Below are 23078 nucleotides of genomic sequence, written 5' to 3'. Positions count from 1 at the left end.
GCTGTTGTCTCCTTCCGTTTGCAAGTAGCAGATGTTTGTAAGTTGGATGTTTGAAAGTAGGGGCCTGCCCTATATGCTCTGCAGAAATGGCGGAACAAGGTGTTGGTGTTGTCACAACATTGTAAGCCCTCAAAGTGACTCTTGGTGGGTGCTGGAGCGCCCTGCTGTGAACGATTATATCAAGAATTGTAATTACATGCCATTGTTGAACAGTGGTAGAAAAATTGACCTTTGGTGGTTGTGGTGCTGGTGCCACAACACTATAAGTCCTCACAGTTACTCTGGGTGGGCACAGGAATGGGCCCTCCTGTGAACTATTATATCAAGAATTGTAATTACATGCCCCTGTTAAACAGGGGCTGAAAAATTGGGCCTTAGGCACTGGTGCTGGTGCCACGACACTGCAACCTCTCCCATATACTCTAGTTGTGGTGCAGGAATGAGCCCTGCTGCAAAGCATTGCATCAAAAATTGTAATTAAACGCCCCTGTTAAACAGGGGCTGTAAAATTGGGCTGGTGGCATCACCCAGAACCAAAAATGTTCTTCCAACATATCAGCGGAGGAGGAAGAGGATAGACAATCAACATAACAGGACAGTCACTCAGCATCAGCATAGGTAGTCTTGAAGGGATGTGATATTTCAAAAAAAATTATTCGGTTACATCAGCTTCAGGTGCTTGGTAGCTGTGGGTGATCCAAGACTGATTCATCTTGATGAAGGTCAGTCGATCAACTGAGTCGGTGGACAGGCGCACCCTGTGATCGGTAACAAAGCCACCAGCAGCACTGAAGGTGCGTTCCGAAAGAACGCTGGATGCAGGAGAGGCTAGTAGCTCAATTGCATACTGTGCAAGCTCTGGCCAGTGATCCATCCTCAAGACCCAGTAAGCCAGAGGATTTTCGGTGGGAAAGGTGTCCAAGTCTGACCTTGCCCCTAGGTATTCCTGCACCATGTAAATCAGACGCTGGCGATGGTTGCTGGAACCGATCATACTTTAGGGCTGCGGACTAAAAAATTGTCTGAACGCATCGGTCAGACGGCCACCTTCTCCACCGCTCCTTCTGACCGATGCCTCAGCAACACGTTGTCCAGGACCAGGAGTTTGTAACCTCCCAGTCTCTGGAAACGCGTTGCACAGACCTTTCTGCAAGGCCTCCCGGAGATGTCTCATCCTCTGCTCCCTCTGCGACGGCAAGATAACGTCGGAAACCTTACCCTTGTACCGTGGATCAAGGAGAGTGGCCAGCCAGTAATGGTCCCTCTCCTTGATCCGAAGAATACGAGGATCCTTCCGCAGGCTTTGCAAGATCAGGGAGGCTATGCAGCATAGGGTAGCTGAGGCATTCGGTCCAGAGTCCTCTGGGTCACTAATGACAACATGATCTGCAGCTACCACCTCTCAGCCACGTACAAGTCCACGGGTTTCTTGGGACTGTAAATCATCCCTACAAGATGCTGCTGCTGATGCTGAGTGCCAGCATCCACCTCCATGCTGACACAATCATCCTCCTCCTCCTCCTCCTCATCCTCTTCCTGTGTGATGGGTGGCACAGCAGGAACACTGTCCTGATAAAGGGGGCCTTGAGAGGCAAGGAAGTCCTCCTCTTCCTGCCTCTGTTCTGCCTCAAGTGCCCTGTCCATTATTCCATGCAGCGTATGCTCCAAGAGGTGGACAAGAGGTACAGTGTCACTGATGCATGCACTGTCACTGCTCACCATCCTTGTGGCCTCCTCAAACAGTGACAGGACAGTGCATGCATCCCTGATCATGCCCCACTGGCGTGGTGAGAAAAATCCGAGCTCCCCTGACCCTGTCCTGGTGCCGTAGTCACACAGGTACTCATTGATGGCCCTCTGCTGCATGTGCAGCCGCTGCAGCATGGCCAACGTTGAGTTCCACCTGGTGGGCATGTCACATATAAGGCGGTTCTTGGGCAGGTTCAACTCCTTTTGGAGCTCAGCCAGCTGAGCACAGGCATTAAATGATTGGCGGAAATGCACACAGACTTTCCTGGCCTGCTTCAGGACATCCTGTAAGCCCGGGTACCTGCCCAAGAACCGCTGCACCACCAGGTTAAGGACGTGAGCTACACAGGGCACATGGGTCAGTTGTCCCTGTCGGAGGGCGGAGAGGAGGTTGGTGCCATTGTCGCAAACCACCATTCCTGGCTTAAGCTGGCGTGGCATCAACCACCTCTCGGCCTGCCCCTGCAGAGCTGACAAAACATCCGCCCCAGTGTGGCTCCTGCAGCGCAAGCACGGCATGGCATAGTTTTGCCTGCGTACTTGCGTAGCCCCTGGAACGCCTACGGAGCACCACAAACATTCAACATATTACGTCACTTCTGATGTTATATTTTGTCGTATGAATTTTTTTTTCATATTGTGAGTAACCTCTTCACTTTTGACACGAGACTAGCATGCCACAAAAAAGCGGACATTCGGTCATCCGAAAATCTAAGCTTGTGTACGAGGCTTTAGACTTAGTTCAAACCTACAGGTGTCAAAGAGTGGATGCGTTCCCACGTGTTGTGTGTTGGGCAGTCAATTAATTCTATTTGGGCTGCACTAGATGCAAGAAATACAGAAAAGTCCAACTGTTTTAGAAAAAATGTACCACACTGAACTGCATGCAGATGCATAACAATGGCATGGCTGCACATCTTCTACGGGCACCTTCTACGTGTGAGGAATGTGTAGAACATTTTGAGAAGGAAGCACTGTTTGGAATCATAAAGTGGTTGAGGAAATGGCAAAAAAGGGTTAATATTGCTAAACGTTAATGAAAGGTTATTGCTGTGGACAGTGGAAGAGTGTGCACATGAAGGAGAGAGTCATGGTGTGAAAGGTTTGGAAAAGATTACAGAGGAAAGGGCATGCTGGCAATGTAATCCTTATCTGTGCTTACTATGGTGGACAGGAAGTGAATGTGTGTTGAGTGTAAGGGGAGAGGATGTCTGTGTGAGAGCAGACTGGAGAGGAGGGGTTGTATTAAAGGAGTATGGCTGACACAGGGAAAGGAGGGGTTGTATAAGACGAGCATGGCTGACAGAGACCGTGTGCACTCAACCTCTTCTCCTTCTCTCTATATTCAGGGAGTGTGGGAGGAAATACCAAGTGAGGTGTGCAAGAATGTATACCTTCCAAAAACAACCGTCACATCTGTAACCACACTGTCAACTATTATTTCTTGCCAATACATCAGACAGAAAGCACCATCTTTCAATCTGGCAAACAGTCAGCTATAGGGCAGGTTCACCCATGCCATCTTGTTTTCAAAGTGAGGCTACAATCAACTTCCTTACTGCAATCCTGGCTGAATATACAGTCTTTCTCTTTGGGTTGTGTACAGATACTTTACTTTTAGATCACGTTTGCACATCTGGGTGCCACAAAGTTTATACATGGAGTCTGAGTGTGAAAATGAGATCTGTGAGCGAGCGACTGCAGAGAGCGACACAGTCCTGCCTAGCAATGAACCTAAGAGCAGCTGTCATCTGATACAGGTAACAGTGCTACACTAACTGTACACATGTCATCTGTTACAGATAACAGTGTTCACTGACACTGACTGTACACGTCATCTAATACAGGTGACAGTACTAAATCTTCACTGACTGTACACCTCATCTAATATAGGTAGCAGTGCTACATCTTCACTGACTACACATGTCATCTAATACAGGTAACAGTACTACACCTTCACTGACATTGACTTTACATACACCATCTGACACTGGAAACTGTACTGCACATTCACCAACACTGATGATACACATGCTATCTAATACAGGTAACAGCTACACCTTCACTGATATTGACCGTACACACGCCATCTGATACTGTAAACTGTGCTACACATCCACCAACACTGATTAGACACATGCTATCTGATACAGGTAACAGAACTACACCTTCACTGACTGTACACATGTCATCTAATACAGGTAAGAGCGCTACACCTTCAGTGACTGTACACATTTAATACACATAACAGCACTACACCTTCATTGACTGTACATATCATCTAATGCAGGTAACAGTGCTACAACTTCACTGACACTGCCTGAACATATGTCATCTGATTCAAGTAACAGTGCTATTCATCTGACGACACTGGCTATACATGTCATCAGATTTAGGTAACAGCACATAACCAGCAAGACAAGGAATCCAGTGAAGAGCTGATAGAGGAGAGCTGTTGTGATCCAGGCTGCAGAGTGATAGAGAAACAGAGGGAGAGATCCGTCTATCCCTGGGCTTGTTACACACATGCTGTCTGTCCATTTATTTACAAATGTTGTGATGGACACTTTTCTGTTAGCACATGGGATTACTAATTTATCTAGTTGTGGGTGTTATATGATTATTTCAGTCACTATATTTATTTCATTTTTAAATTAATGTAATGGTTTTGTTGATTTATTTACACCGTATTTTTACTGTGTTTTATTTTATTTTATTCTATGCATATATAATTGTTTGGCACATGGAATCTGGATTTAGAGTTTTGAGGCTGCCGTTTTCTCAGAGGTATTTGGAAATAACATATATTGGTTCCTTTGCTAGCCGCCCAGTTATCCATTAGCGCAGACTATAGGATGCTGACATTCCCGCTCAGTTTACGCTGAGCTCTATGTGACCGAAATGGATGCAACCTTTTTTACTGGGCCTGGATACCAGTCAGTTTACACCTGCCTATCCATAGGGTTCCATGGACCCTTTGATCAGGTCTGCCTGAAAAACTAACAGGTGGACCTGATTGGAATGCCTGTGTGAAAGAGGCCTAATGCTGGCCATACATTATACAATTTTCTTCTATAGATTTCCTTTAGATTTACCAAAACCATATAATATGAGGTCAAATCTAAACACTTTCAATTTGTGTGCAATCAGACAGGCCCTTGTACCACACAGTTGAAGGTAAATCTAAAGGAAATTGAATAAGAAAATTGTATGGTGTATGGCCAGCTTAAGGCCCCTTTCACACAGGACGGATCCGCGATGATCGGCCCCGTGAACATCCTCTTGCTCAGTGGGGATCGCTCAGTTTATCCCTGCTGACCCGGCGGATGATCTCCGCTCTCCTCTATGGGGGATCGGATGAACAAGGACTGTCTGTCCATGTTCATCCGATCCGCTCTGCAGATGGATAGAAAAATAGGATTTCTTGATCATACATCACAGGACACAGGAGCTTCATTACATAGTGGGTTATATAGGCACCTCTGGTGATTGGACACTGGTTGATCCCAATTAACGAGAATTCCTCCCCTATATAACCCCTCCCATATGGGAGGCACATCAGTTTTTTCGCCAGTATCTATGGTGGTTGGTCACGTAAAACTTTAGCTCTGTGCAGGTCCCTGCAGGGGCCTAAGGGCTACAACAAACCGGATCCATACCTCGGGCCGATATTTGACTCCCAAGATGGTATGGTACCCGGGCCTCGTCAGCCGAAGAAACGAGGTTTGGCCTGTAAGTCCTCTCCATTGGAAGACTGGGCTCTGGGAAAACCAGACTTGGTGTACTGTTTACACAGAGCGCACAAAAGTTTCTGGCAGAGTCTTTACATGGTCCAGGTAGGAGGCTCTTCAGAGAAAGAGCCCCAGATAAACCCGAAGGTTGGCTAACACTGCCCGCCGTGATGGGTGAAGGCTGAAATTTGTCTGATTCAGCAATTCCTGTGGCGGGGACAGGTAAGGGAAGTTAATCCTATATATGTTTATTATATGATGGATTTCTTCATTGTGAGTAGTTGTATGTCTTTCCTGGTTTCCACCACTAGAGGGAGTAAGAGCAGCCTGATGCATACTTGCATGCCTTTCAGTACACACGCTCAGTGAAGCCTGGTTCTCCAGCTGTCTCACATCTCCACTGCAATCCCTGCCACAACAAGGTAACACAGGGGTCCCACGTAGCCTGGGGGTCCCACGCAGCTCCGGTGGAGTTCTCCTTCCCCCCCCCTGGATCCTGCGGTCCTCATGCATGCGCGCGGGCGCGTTCCCGGCCTAATGGAGGAGGGGGGAGTGTGGTTGTGAGTCGTACATGTTGGAGTGCACGGCGCTGTACTGCGCAGGCGGCAGTTTTAAAAAGCCCAGAGCGTCAGGGGGCTGTTAGTGGAGACACAGGAGCTGTGGGCAGTAAGCATCCCAAGGGATTGGATCCAGGCAAACCTAAGACACCTACTCAGCATCAGGTTGTGCAGTTTAAGCATATATATTTATTGTGAGACTTTAAGCACAACAGTGATTGCACTAGTACTAATACCTCTGCTTTGTAGCTTAGGACTATGTCTCCTCGTAAGAGGGTCTCAGGGGGAGGTAGCAAGGGCACTGGTAAATCACCGCCTAGGTCCAGGGGTTCTAAAAGTGCCTGTAAGTTACCACCCCCCCCCCCTGCAAGACTGGAGCCAGCCTCTCAAGACGAGTCAGTGCCCCTGTCAGGTTTTGCAGCCTCTCCTAATGTCCCAGCCCCGGTTTATGTCACTGAGGACTCCCTTAGGGCTACATTGGAGGGTTTTGAAGGGAGAATAATGAATTTTATTTCTGCTTTCCTGAAAGATAGCAGGAAAAGGGGTAGATCCCCTCCCTCTGCTGAAATTCCTCTCTCAGATGATTCTTCTGAAAATGAGGAGAGATCCCTGTCTGGGGACAGGGATCATGAGCAGTTGGATGAATCAGAGGAAGAGGAGAGTCCCCTCCTCCCAGGCGCTCAGAAAACAGGTGCAGTATTATACTGAATTGGTGCGTACCACATTCAGAATGCCTGCTGCTGAAGTCGCTACGTCCTCTGTTTCCTCTGTTTTTTCCCTGGGAGTCAGGAAAGCCCCACAGACTGCCTATTCCTTTCCAATCCATCCCTTAATGGATGAATTGTTGTATGAGGATTGGGGACATCCCGATAAACTGTTTGCTCCTCCTAAAAGGTTTTCTATGCATTATCCTCTGGAGGAAATTTTCACCAAGAAGTGGGGGGTCCCATCTGTTGATGCGGCTGTTTCTTGCGTGAATAAAAGCCTGACTTGTCCCTTGGATAATGCGCAGGTATTTAAGGATCCAACTGATAAGAAGCTGGAAACCTTATTAAAAGCCTCCTTTTCCATGACTGGCGCTGTGGTGCAACCTACAGTCGCAGCCGTGGGGTTGTGTCAGTTCCTCAAGGAACAGGTTAAGCGGATGCTTGGGCTCCTTCCCAGTGAGGAAGTAGAAAATTATGCAGAACTGCCTCATATTCTGTGTTTCATGATTGATGCGATTTTTGATTCTGTTCAACAAGCATCACGTTTGTCCCTCATGTTGGTACACATGCGAAGGGCCCTATGGCTAAAGAATTTTTCAGCTGAGCTGTCATGCATGAAACATTTGATTGGGTTCCCATTTAAAGGGGAACGTTTGTTTGGAGAAGAATTAGACAAATTCGTCCAAAAAATTTCAGGGGGTAAATCTACTCTCCTTCCAGTCAAAAGGAGCAAGCGTCCTTCATTCAGGCGTGCTCTCTCTCCCGGAGCATCAAGCTCTAAGCAGTGGCGATGGCCTTCTCAACCCTCCTCTACAGGAAAGGCTCAAGGCCGAGCCCAGGGACAGAAAAAGACTTGGGGGCGAAAGCCTGCCAAGCAGAGCCCAAAAGCTTTCCTGTGAAGGGGCGCCCCCGCTCGGCCGAGTGGGGGGAAGGCTCCTGCGATTTGCAGGAGCCTGGCTGGAAGAGATCCGGGACAAGTGGGTGATCTCTTCAGTATCTCTGGGCAACAGGCTAGAGTTTCAGGAGATTCCACCTTCTCACTTTCTAAGGTCAAGTATCCCCAGGGATCCAGTAAAGCAAAAACCGCTATTTCTCCAGTCATCTTCCAGGACGGCACACCTGAGATGACTGGTCCACCTGACAGGAAACACAATCAACAACAAGTTCAAAAGTCCCCACCCCTCCCTCAGACCCTCAGTTATTGATTGTGTTTCCCACAAGTGGCAGGGAAACCAAGTTTTTTCTTTTTTTATGTTTTTTAATTGGAGGGGTCTGGGACCTTTTTCCTCTAAATCTTTCCCCAGACTTTGAGACTCGAGCAGACAGGGAGTCTGCGGTAGTCTCAAGCAAGGTCGGATGCTGACCTCCATGGGGTGATCTTCTCCTGAGGGAGACTAATTACAGGCTCACAAGACAGGGGAGTTGTCTTGGTAGCGCTGCTCCCCGTCTGGAGGGTTTTGCCTCTCTTACCTAGAGGGGGGGACCCTTAGAAAAGGGGGTCGGGGACCTCTCGTTTTTCTTAAACCCCTTTTTTTCCCCAGCTGGGCTCAAGTAGGCAGGGAGCCTGCGTTAGTCCAGAGAGGTCACCGGAGACAATCGGGGGGAGTTCCTGCCTAGTTACAGGAATAGTTCAGGCTGCATAAACAGGGGAGTTGTTTTCTGCAGCTCTGTTCCCCGTTGGTACTGTTTGCCCCCCTTTACCTTAGGGATCTCGGGCAGCGTCGGTGTAGGAGCAAGGCTCCATCTGTGGTGCATAGTGCTGGATACAACGGCGTGCGTTGCAGCGTCTGTGCGCATGCCCAGAAGTCCGTCGCACCGTCCGAACGTCACTTCCGGGCGACGGACTTCTTGAAAAATGGCGCCAATCACCGGGACAAGACGCTGTAGCTGGCGCAGTGGAAAGCACCCAGGCAGCACGGACAGGGCTGGAGACGGGTTGACCGCAGATCCAGACCCACGACCACACTACCTTGGCAGCAAACAGGAGGGGACGCTAAGGACAGCACCCGGTCCACTTTAGCAATCCTGCGGGGCAGTGAAGACGCCATGGACATGGAAGGGGCATCCGAGCAGACAGCCAGTGAGGTCGCCACAGGGGGTGAGTGATCCGGCTGTTTATTGTAGGAGCAAGGTACTCTGTGAGACCCCCCTTCTCCTTTAGGACATGTGTAGCTAATGGGGACTTTTTTATTGTCTCTAGGGACCTAGGATTCTGCCCAGGGGTCAGCCAGTAGGTCCAAGGGTAAGGCTACTTCTAAGTCCAGGCGCTGCGGGTATTGTAACTCTAAGCTGCCACAAGACCACAGCAAGCCCTTCTGCGATAGGTGCATTTTTAAGCTCGCTGGCAAGGAGACCGCTCAGGTAGTGAAGGATTGTCGGGCCTTACAGTCAGAGATGTTAGCTACCCTTCAGGCCTTCCGTGCTACACTGGAGAAAGGTCGGGATGAGGGTCCCTCTGGGAGGGATACCCCTCTTTCACAAGAAGACTTATCTACGTCCTACACGGGTTCCCAGGACCAGGTCTCTTTTCTATCCGAGGCAGAGGAAGGTCAGGTCCCAGATTTTAGTACTGGGGAGGAGGATTAGGACCAGGATAGCCAGGGAGAGGCTAAACCTGGAGGTCTCTTATTCTCGACAGACGATATGGAAGGCTTATTAAAAGCCATCTATGCCTCAGAGGGTAGAAGCGACCAGAGGAAGAAGTGGGGTCTTGGGAAGGGAAAGGAAAAAGGTGCGATCCTTTTTTCCGGTTCTGCTCCTTCCCATAAGGAAGCCAAATGACGCCCCCGTAAAGGTAGGCGCAAGGCTCCGCGGTTTCCTTTCCGAGTGGCAGAAGGTTACGCAGAGTCCATATATTTTAAGCCTCTTAAGAGAGGGGTACAGACTAGAGTTTCAGCTGTCTCCTCCACAAAATTTTCTTGTCACCTTTCTCCCCAGGGATCCTACCAAGGCAGAGGGTCTGCTGGGAAGTATACGAGAACTGGCAGAGCAAGACGTTATTGCTCCGGTACCAGTCAGTCAGTTGACCCAGGGCTTTTACTCACATGTTTTCGTGGTTCCGAAGCCCTCGGGCAAGTTTCGGTTGATAATAAATTTAAGAGGTCTCAACCGTTACTTATTACACAAAAAGTTCAGAATGGAAAGCATCTATTCTGTAAGGAGACATCTTCAGGCAGGAGTGTTTATGGTCACTCTGGACCTGAAAGACGCATATTTGCATATACCCATTGCTCCAGAACACCAGAAATACTTACGCTTCGCAATACAGATGCAGCAGAAGATAGAGCACTGGCAGTTCAGGGCACTCCCCTTTGGTCTGGCAGCCAGTCCAAGGGTTTTCACAAAGGTAATGGCCGAGGTGGTGGCATACCTACATCTCCAGGGAATAGGTTTGATACCCTACCTGGATGATTTACTGGTCTACGGGGTGGATCAGACGCAGACCTTGAGAGACAGGGACACAGTGCTGAGGACCCTGGAGTCCTTGGGTTGGATGGTCAGCCGGGAGAAGTCCTCGCTTACTCCATCTCAGACCAAGCTTTACCTGGGCTACCTGATAGACTCGCAGTCACAGAGGGTGTTCTTACCAGCAGAAAAGGTAGCGAAAGTCCAGGCCGCAGTTATCACCCTCCTCCAAGGGGGGGTAGCCTCCCTGAGGTATATCATGAGACTCTTGGGTCTCATGACCTCTTGTATACCGGCAGTGACTTGGGCGCAACTCCATTCTCGGCAACTCCAAGCCTTCCTTCTTGCCTCCTGGGGAGGAAGAAAAGAAGCATTGGAAAGAAGAGTGTCTATCACAGAAGAGGTTGCTCTCTCTCTACGGTGGTGGCTCGACTCAGACAATCTGTCGAGGGGTCGCTCCTGGTTCCAGATAGACCCGCTGGTCCTAACCACGGACGCCAGCGCCTGGGGTTGGGGTGCTCGCTTGGGAGATCGGTATACCCAAGGGTCCTGGAACTGCAGCCAAGCCAGAGAGTCCTCCAATTTCAGGGAACTTCTGGCAGTAGGCAAGGCGCTAAGCTCCTTCCAAGAGCAGCTTCAGGGCAGAGAGGTCCAGATCCTCTCGGACAACCTGGTCACGGTTGCCTACCTGAACCACCAGGGGGGGACAAGATCAGGCAGGCTGAGGAAGTTGACTCAGGAGATCCTAGAGGAAGTGGAGGGGAGCATCCTCTCGCTCTCAGCGGTACATTTAAAGGGGTCCCTCAATTTTCAGGCTGATTTCCTAAGCAGACAACCCATCCTTCAGGGAGAATGGGGGCTGAACAAGGAGGTCTTTGCCCTGGTGTGCAGACATTTTGGCAGACCAGAAGTAGATTTATTTGCTTCCCGGAGGAATGCGAAGGTCCGCAGGTTTTTCTCCCTCTTCAAGGAACAGGGGGCAGAGGGAGTAGACTCCTTTGTACAGATGTGGGATTTCAGGCTGGCCTATGCCTTTCCCCCACTAGCACTCATTCCCAGAGTTCTACAAAAGTTGGCTCAGTCAAGGACAGACCTGGTGTTGATAGCACCCTGTTGGCCGAAGAGGGTTTGGTTTCCCTCCATTCAGAACCGTTTAGTAGCTCCCCCGCTGCATCTGCCGGTACAAGGAGACCTGCTCATTCAAGGTCCAGTCTTTCACCCCAACCTGGGACGTCTCTCTCTGACAGCATGGCTCTTGAGAGGGAAATCCTCCGTGATAGGGGGTGGTCGGAGAAAGTGATAGATACACTTCTCCTCAGTAGAAAGGGAGTCACCAGGAGAATTTATGCAAAGGTCTGGAAAGTTTTCTCCCGTTGGTTACAGTCTAAGCAGGGGGCTCTCCAGATGATACCTACCATCCTAGATTTTCTTCAAGAGGGGGTGGACCAGGGATTGGCAGTTAGCACTCTTAAGGTCCAGGTAGCAGCCCTGTCTGTGTTTTTTGACGGGAGACTAGCACAGGAACCCCTGATAAAAAGATTTCTGTTGGCCAGGGAAAGGATGACCCCAGTCAGGTCGGTCAGGTGCCCTCCGTGGGACTTATCCCTGGTGTTAGATGCCCTGACAAGAGGGCCCTTTGAGCCAGTGGCTCAGGTTTCCGTTCGATTATTATCATTTAAGTTAGCCTTCCTTCTGGCCATTACCACGGCCAGAAGGGTTAGTGATTTACAGGCTCTTTCGATTAAGGAGCCATTTTTGCGTATCCTAGAGGATAGGATAATCCTCAATCAGGATCCCCTTTATTTGCCGAAGGTAGCTTCGGGTTTTCACAGAACACAAGAGATTATTCTCCCGTCCTTCTGCCTGAATCCTAAGAATAAGGAAGAGGAAAGGTTCCATCTCTTAGACGTCAGGTGCTGTCTCCTAGCGTACTTAGAGAGAGTAAGAGACTTTAGGAGATCCAGTCACTTACTAATCACCTTCTCAGGGAAGAGAAAGGGTTTGCAAGCTTCTAAGCCAACGATAGCGAGATGGATCAGACAGACCATAACTATAGCTTATGGGCAGGCAGGTAAACCAGTGCCTACCCACCTTAAGGCGCATTCAACCAGGTCCCTGGCGACCTCCTGGGCAGAAAGGGCAGGCGCCTCAATCGACCAGATCTGCAGGGCAGCAACATGGACGAGCCACAATACATTTCTGAGGCACTACAGAGTGGAGCTGTTGTCTCCTCAGGACTTGGCATTCGGCAGGAAGGTCTCACAAGCGGTTGTCCCGCCCTAAGGTAGGCCTGAACCTCTTGCTCATCCTCTCAGGTGTGCCGTCCTGGAAGATGACTGGAGAAAATGACCAGTTACACTTACCGGTAACAGGTTTTCTATGAAATCTTCCAGGACGGCAGGCCTACTTCCCTACCCTTGTTTTGTTGGTGTGGTATGTTCATTCCTCACAGAATGTTCCCTCTGACACTGGTGTGGGGTTTTTCCTTTGCCATAACTGAGGGTCTGAGGGAGGGGTGGGGACTTTTGACTTTGTTGTTGATTGTGTTTCCTGTCAGGTGGACCAGTCATCTCTCAGGTGTGCCGTCCTGGAAGATTTCCTAGAAAACCCGTTACCGGTAAGTGTAACTGGTCATTTTCTGGCCTTAGATCACTTACTATCCCAGGGGGTGATAGTAGAAGTGGACCCAAAAGAACAGGGTTCAGGGTTTTACTCAAATCTCTTCACCGTTCCAAAGCCAAATGGAAGTGTCAGACCTATCCTAGATCTGAAGGATCTGAACCGTTTTTTACGCATCCGGTCCTTCCAAATGCAGTCAATTCGCACTGTGGTCTCCTCCCTGTAAGGGGGAGAATTTATGGCATCAATAGATGTCAAAGATGCATATCTCCATGTGCCAATTTTTCCCGCACACCAAAAGTTTCTAATGCCCCGTACACACGACCAGACTTTTCAACATCAAAAGTCTGACGGAATGATTCCGGCAGACTATTCGAATGTGTGTGGGCTGCAGCGGACTTTTGATTTGCAAAAGTCTGACAGACTTTAGAAATGGAACATGTTTCAAATTTTTCCGACAGAACTCTGCCGGACCCAGAAATCCGCTCGTGTGTGTGCTAGTCTGACGGACTAAAACCGACGCTAGGGCAGCTATTGGCTACTGGCTATGAACTTCCTTATTCTAGTCCAGTCATACGTCATCACGTTCGAATCCGTCGGACTTTGTGTGTGGCCAAGTCCGTTCATTCGGAAAGTCCGTCAGAACTCTGTCAGAACTCTGTCAGAACTCTGTCAGAACTCTGTCAGAACTCTGTCAGAACTCTGTCAGAACTCTGTCAGAACTCTGTCAGAACTCTGTCAGAACTCTGTCAGAACTCTGTCAGAACTCTGTCAGAACTCCGTCGAAAGTCTGCCGGACTTAAGTCCTGTCGTGTGTACGCGGCATAAGTTTTGCGGTAGAGGGGTGCCATTTTCAATTTGTGGCCTTGCAGTTCGGGCTTGCTACGGCCCCTCGAGTCTTCACAAAGATTCTGGACCCTCTCTTAGCAAACCGTCATGGCTTATCTAGACGATTTGCTTCTCATGGAGAAAACAGCAGCGTTCCTGAACCACAGCGTCACCAGAACGCTAGAACACCTGGAACGCCTAGGTTGGATCATAAACCTAGAAAAGTCATCCCTACAGCCTGCTACCAGGTTGGAATACCTGGGCATGATCATCGACACCGCTCAGGGCAAGGTGTTTCTTCCAAGGCCAAAGGCCTTGGCCATTGGGGATCTGGTGCGCCTAATTCTGGACAGAAGATCTTCCCCCCATTCGGTTGTGCATGAGACTGTTAGGGAAAATGGTCGCCTCCTTCGAGGCCGTCCCATTCGCCCAGTTCCACTCAAGGCCTCTGCAAAGATGCATCCTTGCGGCTCGGAACAGGAAGCCCCAAGCCTTGGATTTTCCTATGCGTCTATCCCCAGGGACACGCAAGAGTCTCGTCTGGTGGTTACAAACCAAGAATTTGCTGAAGGGCAAAACTTTTCTTCCTCTTCCATGGAAGATTATCAGAACAGATGCCAGCCTGACAGGCTGGGGAGCAGTATTGGAGGAGACGTGCTCGCAGGGGAAATGGTCTGCGATCGAGAAGCTATTGCCCATAAATATCTTGGAGATCCGGGCAGTTTATATGGCTCTCATAAAGTGGTCTTACCGACTACGAGGTCTCCCGGTTCGGGTTCAGCCCGACAATGCCACAGCAGTGGCTTATATCAATCACCAGGGCGGTACCAGGAGTCTGGTGGCCCAAAAAGAGGTGAATCGCATACTTGTCTGGGCAGAAAAGCATGTTCCGTGTCTTTCTGCAGTCTTCATTCCAGGAGTGGAAAATTGGCAGGCAGATTTTCTGAGCCGCCAGAAGTTGTGCCCAGGAGAATGGGCTCTGCACCCCGGCGTGTTTTGGAACATATGTCACAGGTGGGGTACTCCAGACGTAGATCTGTTTGCATCCAGGTTCAACAGGAAACTGGACAATTTTGTGTCAAGGACAAGAGATACACTTGCTCAGGGGTCAGATGCTCTGACAGTTCCCTGGGATCAGTACAATCTGATCTATGCCTTCCCCCCCGAGCCCGCTTCTGTAACGGTTCCTGGGAAGAGTCAAGAGGGAGACAAAGTCGGTCCTTTTGGTGGCCCCGGCTTGGCCCAGGCGACCACGGTACGTGGAGATCATGAAGTTGGCAGTAGGCAGGCCATGGATCCTCCCTCTCCAGCCAGACCTGCTCTCGCAGGGTCCAATCTACCATCCTGCTTTACGCAGTCTGAATTTGACGGTTTGGCTGCTGAGACCCACATTCTGAGAGACCGTGGCCTTTTGGGGCCAGTCCTTTCTACTCTGGTCAATGCCAGAAAGCCAGCCTCCAGGCTTATTTATTACAAAATCTGGAGGGCATATGTTTCCTGGTGTGAACTCAGGAAATGGCATCCTAGAAAGTATGTCATTAGCAGGATCTTGGCCTTTCTCCAGTCAGGCCTAGAAATGAATTTGGCCATAAGTACTATCAAGGTGCAGAATCGGCCCTGTCAGTGTTTTTTCAAAAGCCACTTGCATCGCATTCCCTGGTGCGGGCTTTTATCCAGGGGGCCATGCGGATAAGACCGCCAGTCACACCTCCGGTATGCCCTTGGGATCTGAATTTGGTTCTCTCGGCTTTGCAGGGGCAACCATTTGAACCTTTGCATCTGGCTTCATTAGTTCTCTTGACTAAAAAATTGGTCTTCTTGGTAGCCATTAGACATGTGCAGAGTAAAATATTTCGTTTCGGAACTTCGTTTTCGTCCGAAAACTTAATTTATTTAGTTACTCCCGAAATTAGTTTTTATTTATTTTGTTTTTCGTTCAAAAATTGCATTCGTCCGAAAATCCACATGAATTACGGTCGAATCTGTCTTTGAAGGCTTATGGTGTCTGTCGAATGTATAAAGAAGATTCGACGGAGCTAATATATAGCATACTCTAGAACCCCTATTAAAGTCTATGGGACTCCAACGTTCAAAATCTAAAGTGCTAATTTTAAAGACTAATTTGCAAGTTACTGTCCTAAAAAGTGTTTGGGGACCCGGGTCCTGCCCCAGGGGACATGTATCAATGCAAAAAAAAGTTTTAAAAACGGCAGTTTTTTCAGGAGCAGTGATTTTAATAATGATTAAAGTGAAACAATAAAAGTGTAATATTCCTTTAAATTTCGTAAGGGGGGGGGTTGTCTATGGTATGCCTGTGAAGGGGCGCATGTTTCTGGTGCTTAGAACTGTCCCTGAACAAAGTGTCATTTATGCAGGAAAAAAAGTCCTTTAAAATCACTCGCAGCTATTATGAATTGTCGGCTCCGTAATACAGAGAACACTCATTGAAAGTCATTGATAAAAAATAAATTAAAAAAAAGCGTGGGGGTCCCCCAAATTCAATTACCAGGCCCTTCAGGTCTGGTATGGATATTAAGGGGAACCCCGTGTCAAATTTAAAAAAAAATTGATGTGGGGTTCCCCCTAAAAATCCATACCAGACCCTTTATCCGAGCACGCAACCTGGCAGGCCGCAGGAAAAGAGGGGGGGGCGAGAGATCGGCCCCCCCCTCCCTCCTGAACCGTACCAGGCCACATACCCTCAACATTGGGAGGATGCTTTGGGGGTCTGTGACCCCTCAAAGCACCTTGTCCCCATGTTGATGAGGACAAGGGCCGGTGGTTGTGGGGGTCTGCGGGCAGGGGGCTTATCAAATCTTTTTTCTCTGTCGAATATTTTCTCTATATAATCTTGGACTAATAGAGGTGAGGTTAGGCACATTCGACCACAGGTTCTATAGACAGATTGTTATTGTCAGAAGCACATCGAATCTCCTATTCTATATCGAACTGTTGTAACAATGAAAACGAAAATAAAGCATTTATTTATGTCGGATCTTTCGTTTTTCGGATTCTGTGCTTTCGTTATCGTTTGTCAAAACGAAAATAGCTGAAATTCGGACGAAAATGCATTCGGACGAAAACGAATGCACATGTCTAGTAGCCATATCCACGGCTAGAAGAGTATCAGAGCTAGCAGCTCTTTCCAGCAAGGAGCCATATCTAATTATTCATAAGGACCGGGTGGTAATGCGTCCCAACAGGTCCTTTCTACCTAAGGTGGTTTCGGGATTCCATTTGAATCAAGATGTAATCCTACCATCCTTTTTTCCGGACCCACAGTCCGCAGAAGAAGAATCTTTGCACACTTTGGATGTGGTTAGAGCAATCAGTATTTATCTTCAAGCAACTGCTCAGATAAGGAAAACTGATTGCTTATTTATTTTGCCGGATGGCCCTAGGAAGGGCCAGGCGGCATCAAAATCCACTCTCTCAAGGTGGATTAGACAGGTTATTTCTCAGGCCTATAGTGTAAAGGGGAAGATTCCTCCTTTTCAAGTGAAAGCGCACTCTACTAGGGCTGTAAGTGCTTCTTGGGCAGTGCATCACCAGGCCTCCCTGGCTCAGATCTGTAAGGCTGCAACTTGGTCATCAGTCCACACATTTACCAGATTCTATCAGGTGGATGTCAGAGGGCAAGAGGATATCGCCTTGGGGGCGCAGCGAACTGCAGGCTGCAGTTTAGGTCCTCCGGTCCCTGGCGGTCTATAATTATGATCTGTGTCTCCCTCCCCCTCAATCTGAGCATTGCTATGGGACATCCCACTATGTAATGAAGCTCCTGTGTCCCGTGATGTATGATCAAGAAAATGGGATTTTTATATACAGCACCTGTAAAATCCTTTTCTTGAGTACATCACGGGACACAGAGCTCCCGCCCCTCTTGGGTTTTACGTGGTTTCTTATTGCTTTGCTACAAAACTGAGGTGCCTCCCATATGGGAGGGGTTATATAGGGGAGGAATTCTCCTTAATTGGGGTCAACCAGTGTCCAATCACCAGAGGTGCCTATATAACCCACTATGTAATGAAGCTCCTGTGTCCCGTGATGTACTCAAAAGGATTTTACAGGTAAGCTGTATATAAAAAATCCAATTTTTTCTCCTCCGTCTGCAGAATCAGACCATAGTGAAGATGGATGTTCATCCGCAGACACCCGCTATCCCATAGGGATGCATTTATGTCCCTATTTCATCCGAAAACAGATGGATGAAATATGGACATACGGTCCGCACGTGTGAAAGGGGCTTAACAGTGCTACCCATCCACTGACGCTGACTTACACATCTGTTTCTGGTAATGCTGGGGTCCATCCCCCAAAAACTGACTGATGCAGATAACAGTGCTACAACTCCACTGTCTGTACACATGTCAAATGCTACAGGTAAAAGTGCTGCCCAACCCCACTGACTGTATGCATGTCACTGGACTTCCATTAAAGTGTTTGAAAAGCTATCATTTTTTTGTATTATTAATATAACAAACATGTCACACTTTCCTGCTTTGTGCAAAGCTTTTGTACAGAGCAGCCCCAATCCTCTTTTACCCCAGTGCTCTTGATGCCTCCTCTTCGGCCACAGCTCCATAGAAAGCCATTTTTTTATGGGGGAACTCGTCTGGGCTCGCTCCCAAGCCATCCTGTCTTTGTCTGTACACACAGACAGTGTGGCTGTCAGTTTTTTAGGTCGGACCTGAACGGACACTCCATAGAGGTCTATGCAGGGATGGATGTCAGTGGTGACCTGTCCCTGTCCACTGACATCCGTGTCTGTGTACGGAGCCCGCTCTGCACACTGTGCAGGGACAGACCTGTCAGAGCGCCGCTCTCCCCTATGGGGGATCGTATAATGACGGACCGTAGAGTCCGTCGGCACCCGATCCAATTCTCAGACGGATAGAAAAGTAGGCTTTTCCTGCGTCACACTTTTCCGGATCGGAGCGTGTCGGATGTTAGCGGACATGTCCCCACTGACACCCACCGCTCCATAGAGGTCTATGGAGTATCTGTTCAGGTTCGCCTAAAAAACTGACAGGTGGACCCATACAGATCGTCCGTGTGAAAGAGGCCTTACCTGCTAGCAGCTTCAGTGATGTGTCACGATCACCGGCCGACTCCTCTGCTCGTATTCAGACCAGCCAGAATGAGTCATTCAGAAAACCGAAAGTGATTGGCTGGTCCACTAAAAGCACCGCCCTATGTTTTATGGACCAGCCAATCACTAACCACCAACAGGACAGATAATGCCAGAGTGGTAGTGCAGAAACCACAGAGCGCAGAGCTAGATTTGCTTGCACGCAATCACATGTTTACGATTATGTAATGCTTCCGATAGCACCTCTGTGTCTGACGCCCCGCACCCCCCCCCCCCAAACACACACACTTAAAGGGACATGTACAAAAAAAAATCTTTTTTCTGATGAGTAACTTTGGGGGTGGGGGGGGGGGGTAGCAACCCTGGCGCCCCCTATGGACAGGCCGCAAACTGATATGTATCTATATCAGGCATGTTGTAATGACATTTCTTATTTTGGCCCCAAGATGGAGACAGAAACACAGAGACTCTAAGCACACTGAAAAAAGGGGAGTTTCAGGAAGTGCAGAGGAGGGAGGGAGAGAGAGATTTTCCCACACAGCAGTACACTACAGAGAGAGTGCTGACAGAAGATTTGAGGAAGGCTGTCTGAGGAGAGCGGTCAGAGGTACCAGCATCTGATTAACCACATAAGTCCCAAACCATTTTGCTGGCCAAAGACCAGAGCACATTTTGCGATTCGCCACTGGGTCATTTTAACTGACAATTGAGCGGTCATGCGACGTGGCTCCCAGGCAAAATTTATGTCCTTTTTTCCCCCACAAATAGAGCTTTCTTTTGGTGGTATTTGATCGCTTCTGCATTTTTTATTTTTTGCACTATAAACAAAAATAGAGTGACAATTTTGAAAAAAAGCATTCTTTTTTACTTTTTGCTATAATACCCCCAAAAAATATATATTAAAAAAAAAACATTTTTTTTCCTCAGTTTAGGCCGATATGTATTCTTCTACATATTTTTGGTAAAAAAAAAAAAATGCAATAAGCATTAATTGATTGGTTTGCACAAAAATTATAGCGTCTACAAAATAGGGGTTTTATAGTGATTTTATTTATTTTTTTACTAGTAATGGCGGCAATCTGCAATTTTTATCGGGACTGTGACATTATGGCGGACACGTCGGACAATTTTGACACATTTTTGGGACCATTGTCATTTTTACAGAGATCAGTGCTATAAAATTTCACTTATTACTGTAAAAATTACACTGGCAGTGAAGGGGTTAAGTGTGTCCGGGGCATGATTCTAACTATTGGGGGAGTGGCTGTGTGTAACACATCACTGATCATAGCTCCCGATCACAGGGAGCTTTTTTTTTAAATTTGGTAATTTTGATCAAATACCACCGGTACAGTGTTGTATGACCACGCAATTGTCATTCAAAGTGCATGAGCGCTGAAAGCTGAAAATTGGTCTGAATAGGAGGGGGGTTTAAGTGCCCAGTAAGCAAGTGGTTAAATTGAAAGATATTAGGTAGGAGGTGGCCAAGAGGACCACACGCTGATCGAATTTCAGCCAGTTCCTCGGGAACCAGACAAAATTTTCTGCGTATTGCCATCTTTAGGGTGGCTACAATCACTCGCTGTACTATACAAAGGAGCTGCATTGTCAACCTGTGAGGAGGTTAGTGTTAGATATTGATTTAGATAAACTTCTAATAATTGACTAAAAAAATGTAATCTTGACCCCAGGTTGCACTTTTTTAAGCAGGTACGGAAACCCATTTTGTTTTCCTTTTGAATGATGAGATTTAAAGCCCATCTCTTGGGAAAGAAAAAATGCTCCCTTGCAGTGAGACTGGCCCCACACTGCAAGGGTTAAATGCTCATTTAGGTCTAGGCAGCTTCAAAAAGCAAATTTTACTTACCAGATTGCCCGCTTCCCTGGCAGCTGGCGCTCTTCTCTACTCTTCTATGCCCCAGCAGTGGATTGTCCCTTGGCATCTTTTCATCCATTGCAGGGCTTTGGGCTCTGCACTGGACTTGGTAAGTTAATGTGTATAACACCGTGAATTCCTGCGCCAAACAAGTGACTACAAAAGGAATCATTGATAATGAATTATAAAGATGAGTGATCACTAACGTTCAGGGTTGCTGCTCTCAAAAGTGCATGTGCCTTTACATATGTGGTCAAAATAAAAGCGCTACCTTGTGCTATACTAATACATCATTAGCGCTATAAAATAAAAATTGGATAAATGGAAAAATATAGACAATAATATGAATATAGTTAAAAAAAAAAAAAAACCCACAATGAATGTGTATGAACTTCCAACACAACATCAACCTATGTGTTGCACAAATTCAGTCCATATAGTGTGCACCCGTGTATAATCTTGTAATAAACACCACTAAGGCCGCGTACACACGGGCGGACTGTTGGCTCAACTTTGTCCGCTGAACAGTGTTTCAGCGGACAGTCCGCTCGTGTGTGGGGCTTCAGCGGACAGTTTCAGCGGACAGTTTGACGAACAAAGTTTTTCGGAAATTCCGAAAAACTGTCCGCTGAAACTTGGTTTGAGCGAACAGTCCGCCCGTGTGTAGGCCACTTTCGAAATGAGCAAACTGTTCCCGCTCGGAGGGAAGTCTGCTCATTTCGAGCGCGTGTGCAGGTAGGCGGGGCCCGCGACGCAGACGTCGCGGGCTCCGCCGCCTAGAATGGACTTAAAGGGGAACCCCAACGCCGGAAAAAATCGGCGTGGGGGTCCCCCCAAAGTCCACAACAGACCCTTGTCCGAGCACGCTACCCGGCCGGCCAGGAAAGGGGGGCGAGCGAGCGCGCCCCCCCTCCTGAGCCGTACCAGGCCGCGTGCCCTCAACATGGGGGGTGCCTTGGGGAAGGGGGGGCCGCGCGGCCCCCCCACCCCAAAGCACCTTGTCCCCATGTTGATGAGGACAAGGGCCTCTTCCCGACAACCCTGGCCGTTGGTTGTCGGGGTCTGCGGGCGGGGGGCTTATCGGAATCCGGGGGCCCCCTTATTAAATACCGGCCCCCCACCCTATGTGAATGAGTATGGGGTACAATGTACCCCTACCCATTCACCTGTAAAATAAAAGTACCCAAAAAAAAAACACAACACACGAGATAAAATATTTTATTGCACAGCTCCGGGGGTCTTCCGTCTTCAGGGGTCTTCTCGCCGGACTCCTCCGCTATCTTCTTGTAGCTCTTTTGCTAGCGGAGGAGTCCGGCTTTCTTCCTCCCCGCCGCCGGCCTCTTCTCCCGACTTCGGGGGTCTTGTCCCCCTCTTCGGTTCTTCTGCCGGGCCACCGCGCCTTCTTATAGCTCTTTTGCAGGCGGTGGCCCGGTCTTCTGTCGCCGCTGTCGCCGCCGCCTTCCGTTCTTCTTCTTCTTGTTCTTCTTGTTCTTCTCCAGGAGATGTTGACACGTCGCTCTCTCCGGCCGGAATGCCAGAGCCGCGCTGAGCGGCCACTTGTATAGTGACAATGGGGCGGTGTCACATGGTATATGTCACATGGGTTGGTCACATGGGTTGATGTCACATGGGGACTATGACATCGTAATGGGGCGGGGTCACCATGTGACCAACCCATGTGACACCGCCCCATTGTCACTATATAAGTGGCCGCTCAGCGCGGCTCTGGCATTCCGGCCGGAGAGAGCGACGTGTCAACATCTCCTGGAGAAGAACAAGAAGAACAAGAAGAAGAAGAACGGAAGGCGGCGGCGACAGCGGCGACAGAAGACCGGGCCACCGCCTGCAAAAGAGCTATAAGAAGGTGCGGTGGCCCGGCAGAAGAACCGAAGAGGGGGACAAGACCCCCGAAGTCGGGAGAAGAGGCCGGCGGCGGGGAGGAAGAAAGCCGGACTCCTCCGCTAGCAAAAGAGCTACAAGAAGATAGCGGAGGAGTCCGGCGAGAAGACCCCTGAAGACGGAAGACCCCCGGAGCTGTGCAATAAAATATTTTATCTCGTGTGTTGTGTTTTTTTTTTGGGTACTTTTATTTTACAGGTGAATGGGTAGGGGTACATTGTACCCCATACTCATTCACATAGGGTGGGGGGCCGGTATCCGGGGGCCCCCTTATTAAAGGGGGCTCCCGGATTCCGATAAGCCCCCCGCCCGCAGACCCCGACAACCAACGGCCAGGGTTGTCGGGAAGAGGCCCTTGTCCTCATTAACATGGGGACAAGGTGCTTTGGGGTGGGGGGGCCGCGCGGCCCCCCCTTCCCCAAGGCACCCCCCATGTTGAGGGCACGCGGCCTGGTACGGCTCAGGAGGGGGGGCGCGCTCGCTCGCCCCCCTTTCCTGGCCGGCCGGGTAGCGTGCTCGGACAAGGGTCTGTTGTGGACTTTGGGGGGACCCCCACGCCGATTTTTTTCGGCGTTGGGGTTCCCCTTTAAGTCCATTCCAGGCGGCGGAGCCCGC

General features: G+C 49.0%; 1 protein-coding gene across 1 annotated transcript in view; it reads left to right on the top strand.

The window, feature by feature from the left end:
* The first annotated feature begins 3015 nt into the window (after window positions 1-3015).
* LOC143934088 (uncharacterized) overlaps window positions 3016-23078 on the top strand; it is a 44874-nt gene continuing 24811 nt past the window's right edge. Inside the window, exon 1 of the mRNA XM_077457399.1 lies at window positions 3016-3509. Coding sequence (XP_077313525.1) covers window positions 3408-3509 — 102 coding nt within the window. The 5' untranslated portion in view covers window positions 3016-3407. The remainder of the gene's footprint in view (window positions 3510-23078) is intronic.

Source organism: Lithobates pipiens, unplaced genomic scaffold, assembly GCF_037356315.1.
Source record: "Lithobates pipiens isolate NorthernLeopardFrog02 unplaced genomic scaffold, aLitPip1_a1.2 Scaffold_27, whole genome shotgun sequence".
Classification (NCBI taxonomy): domain Eukaryota; kingdom Metazoa; phylum Chordata; class Amphibia; order Anura; family Ranidae; genus Lithobates; species Lithobates pipiens.
Note: the sequence above shows the minus strand (reverse complement) of the source record. Positions and strands in the feature narration are given on the sequence as shown.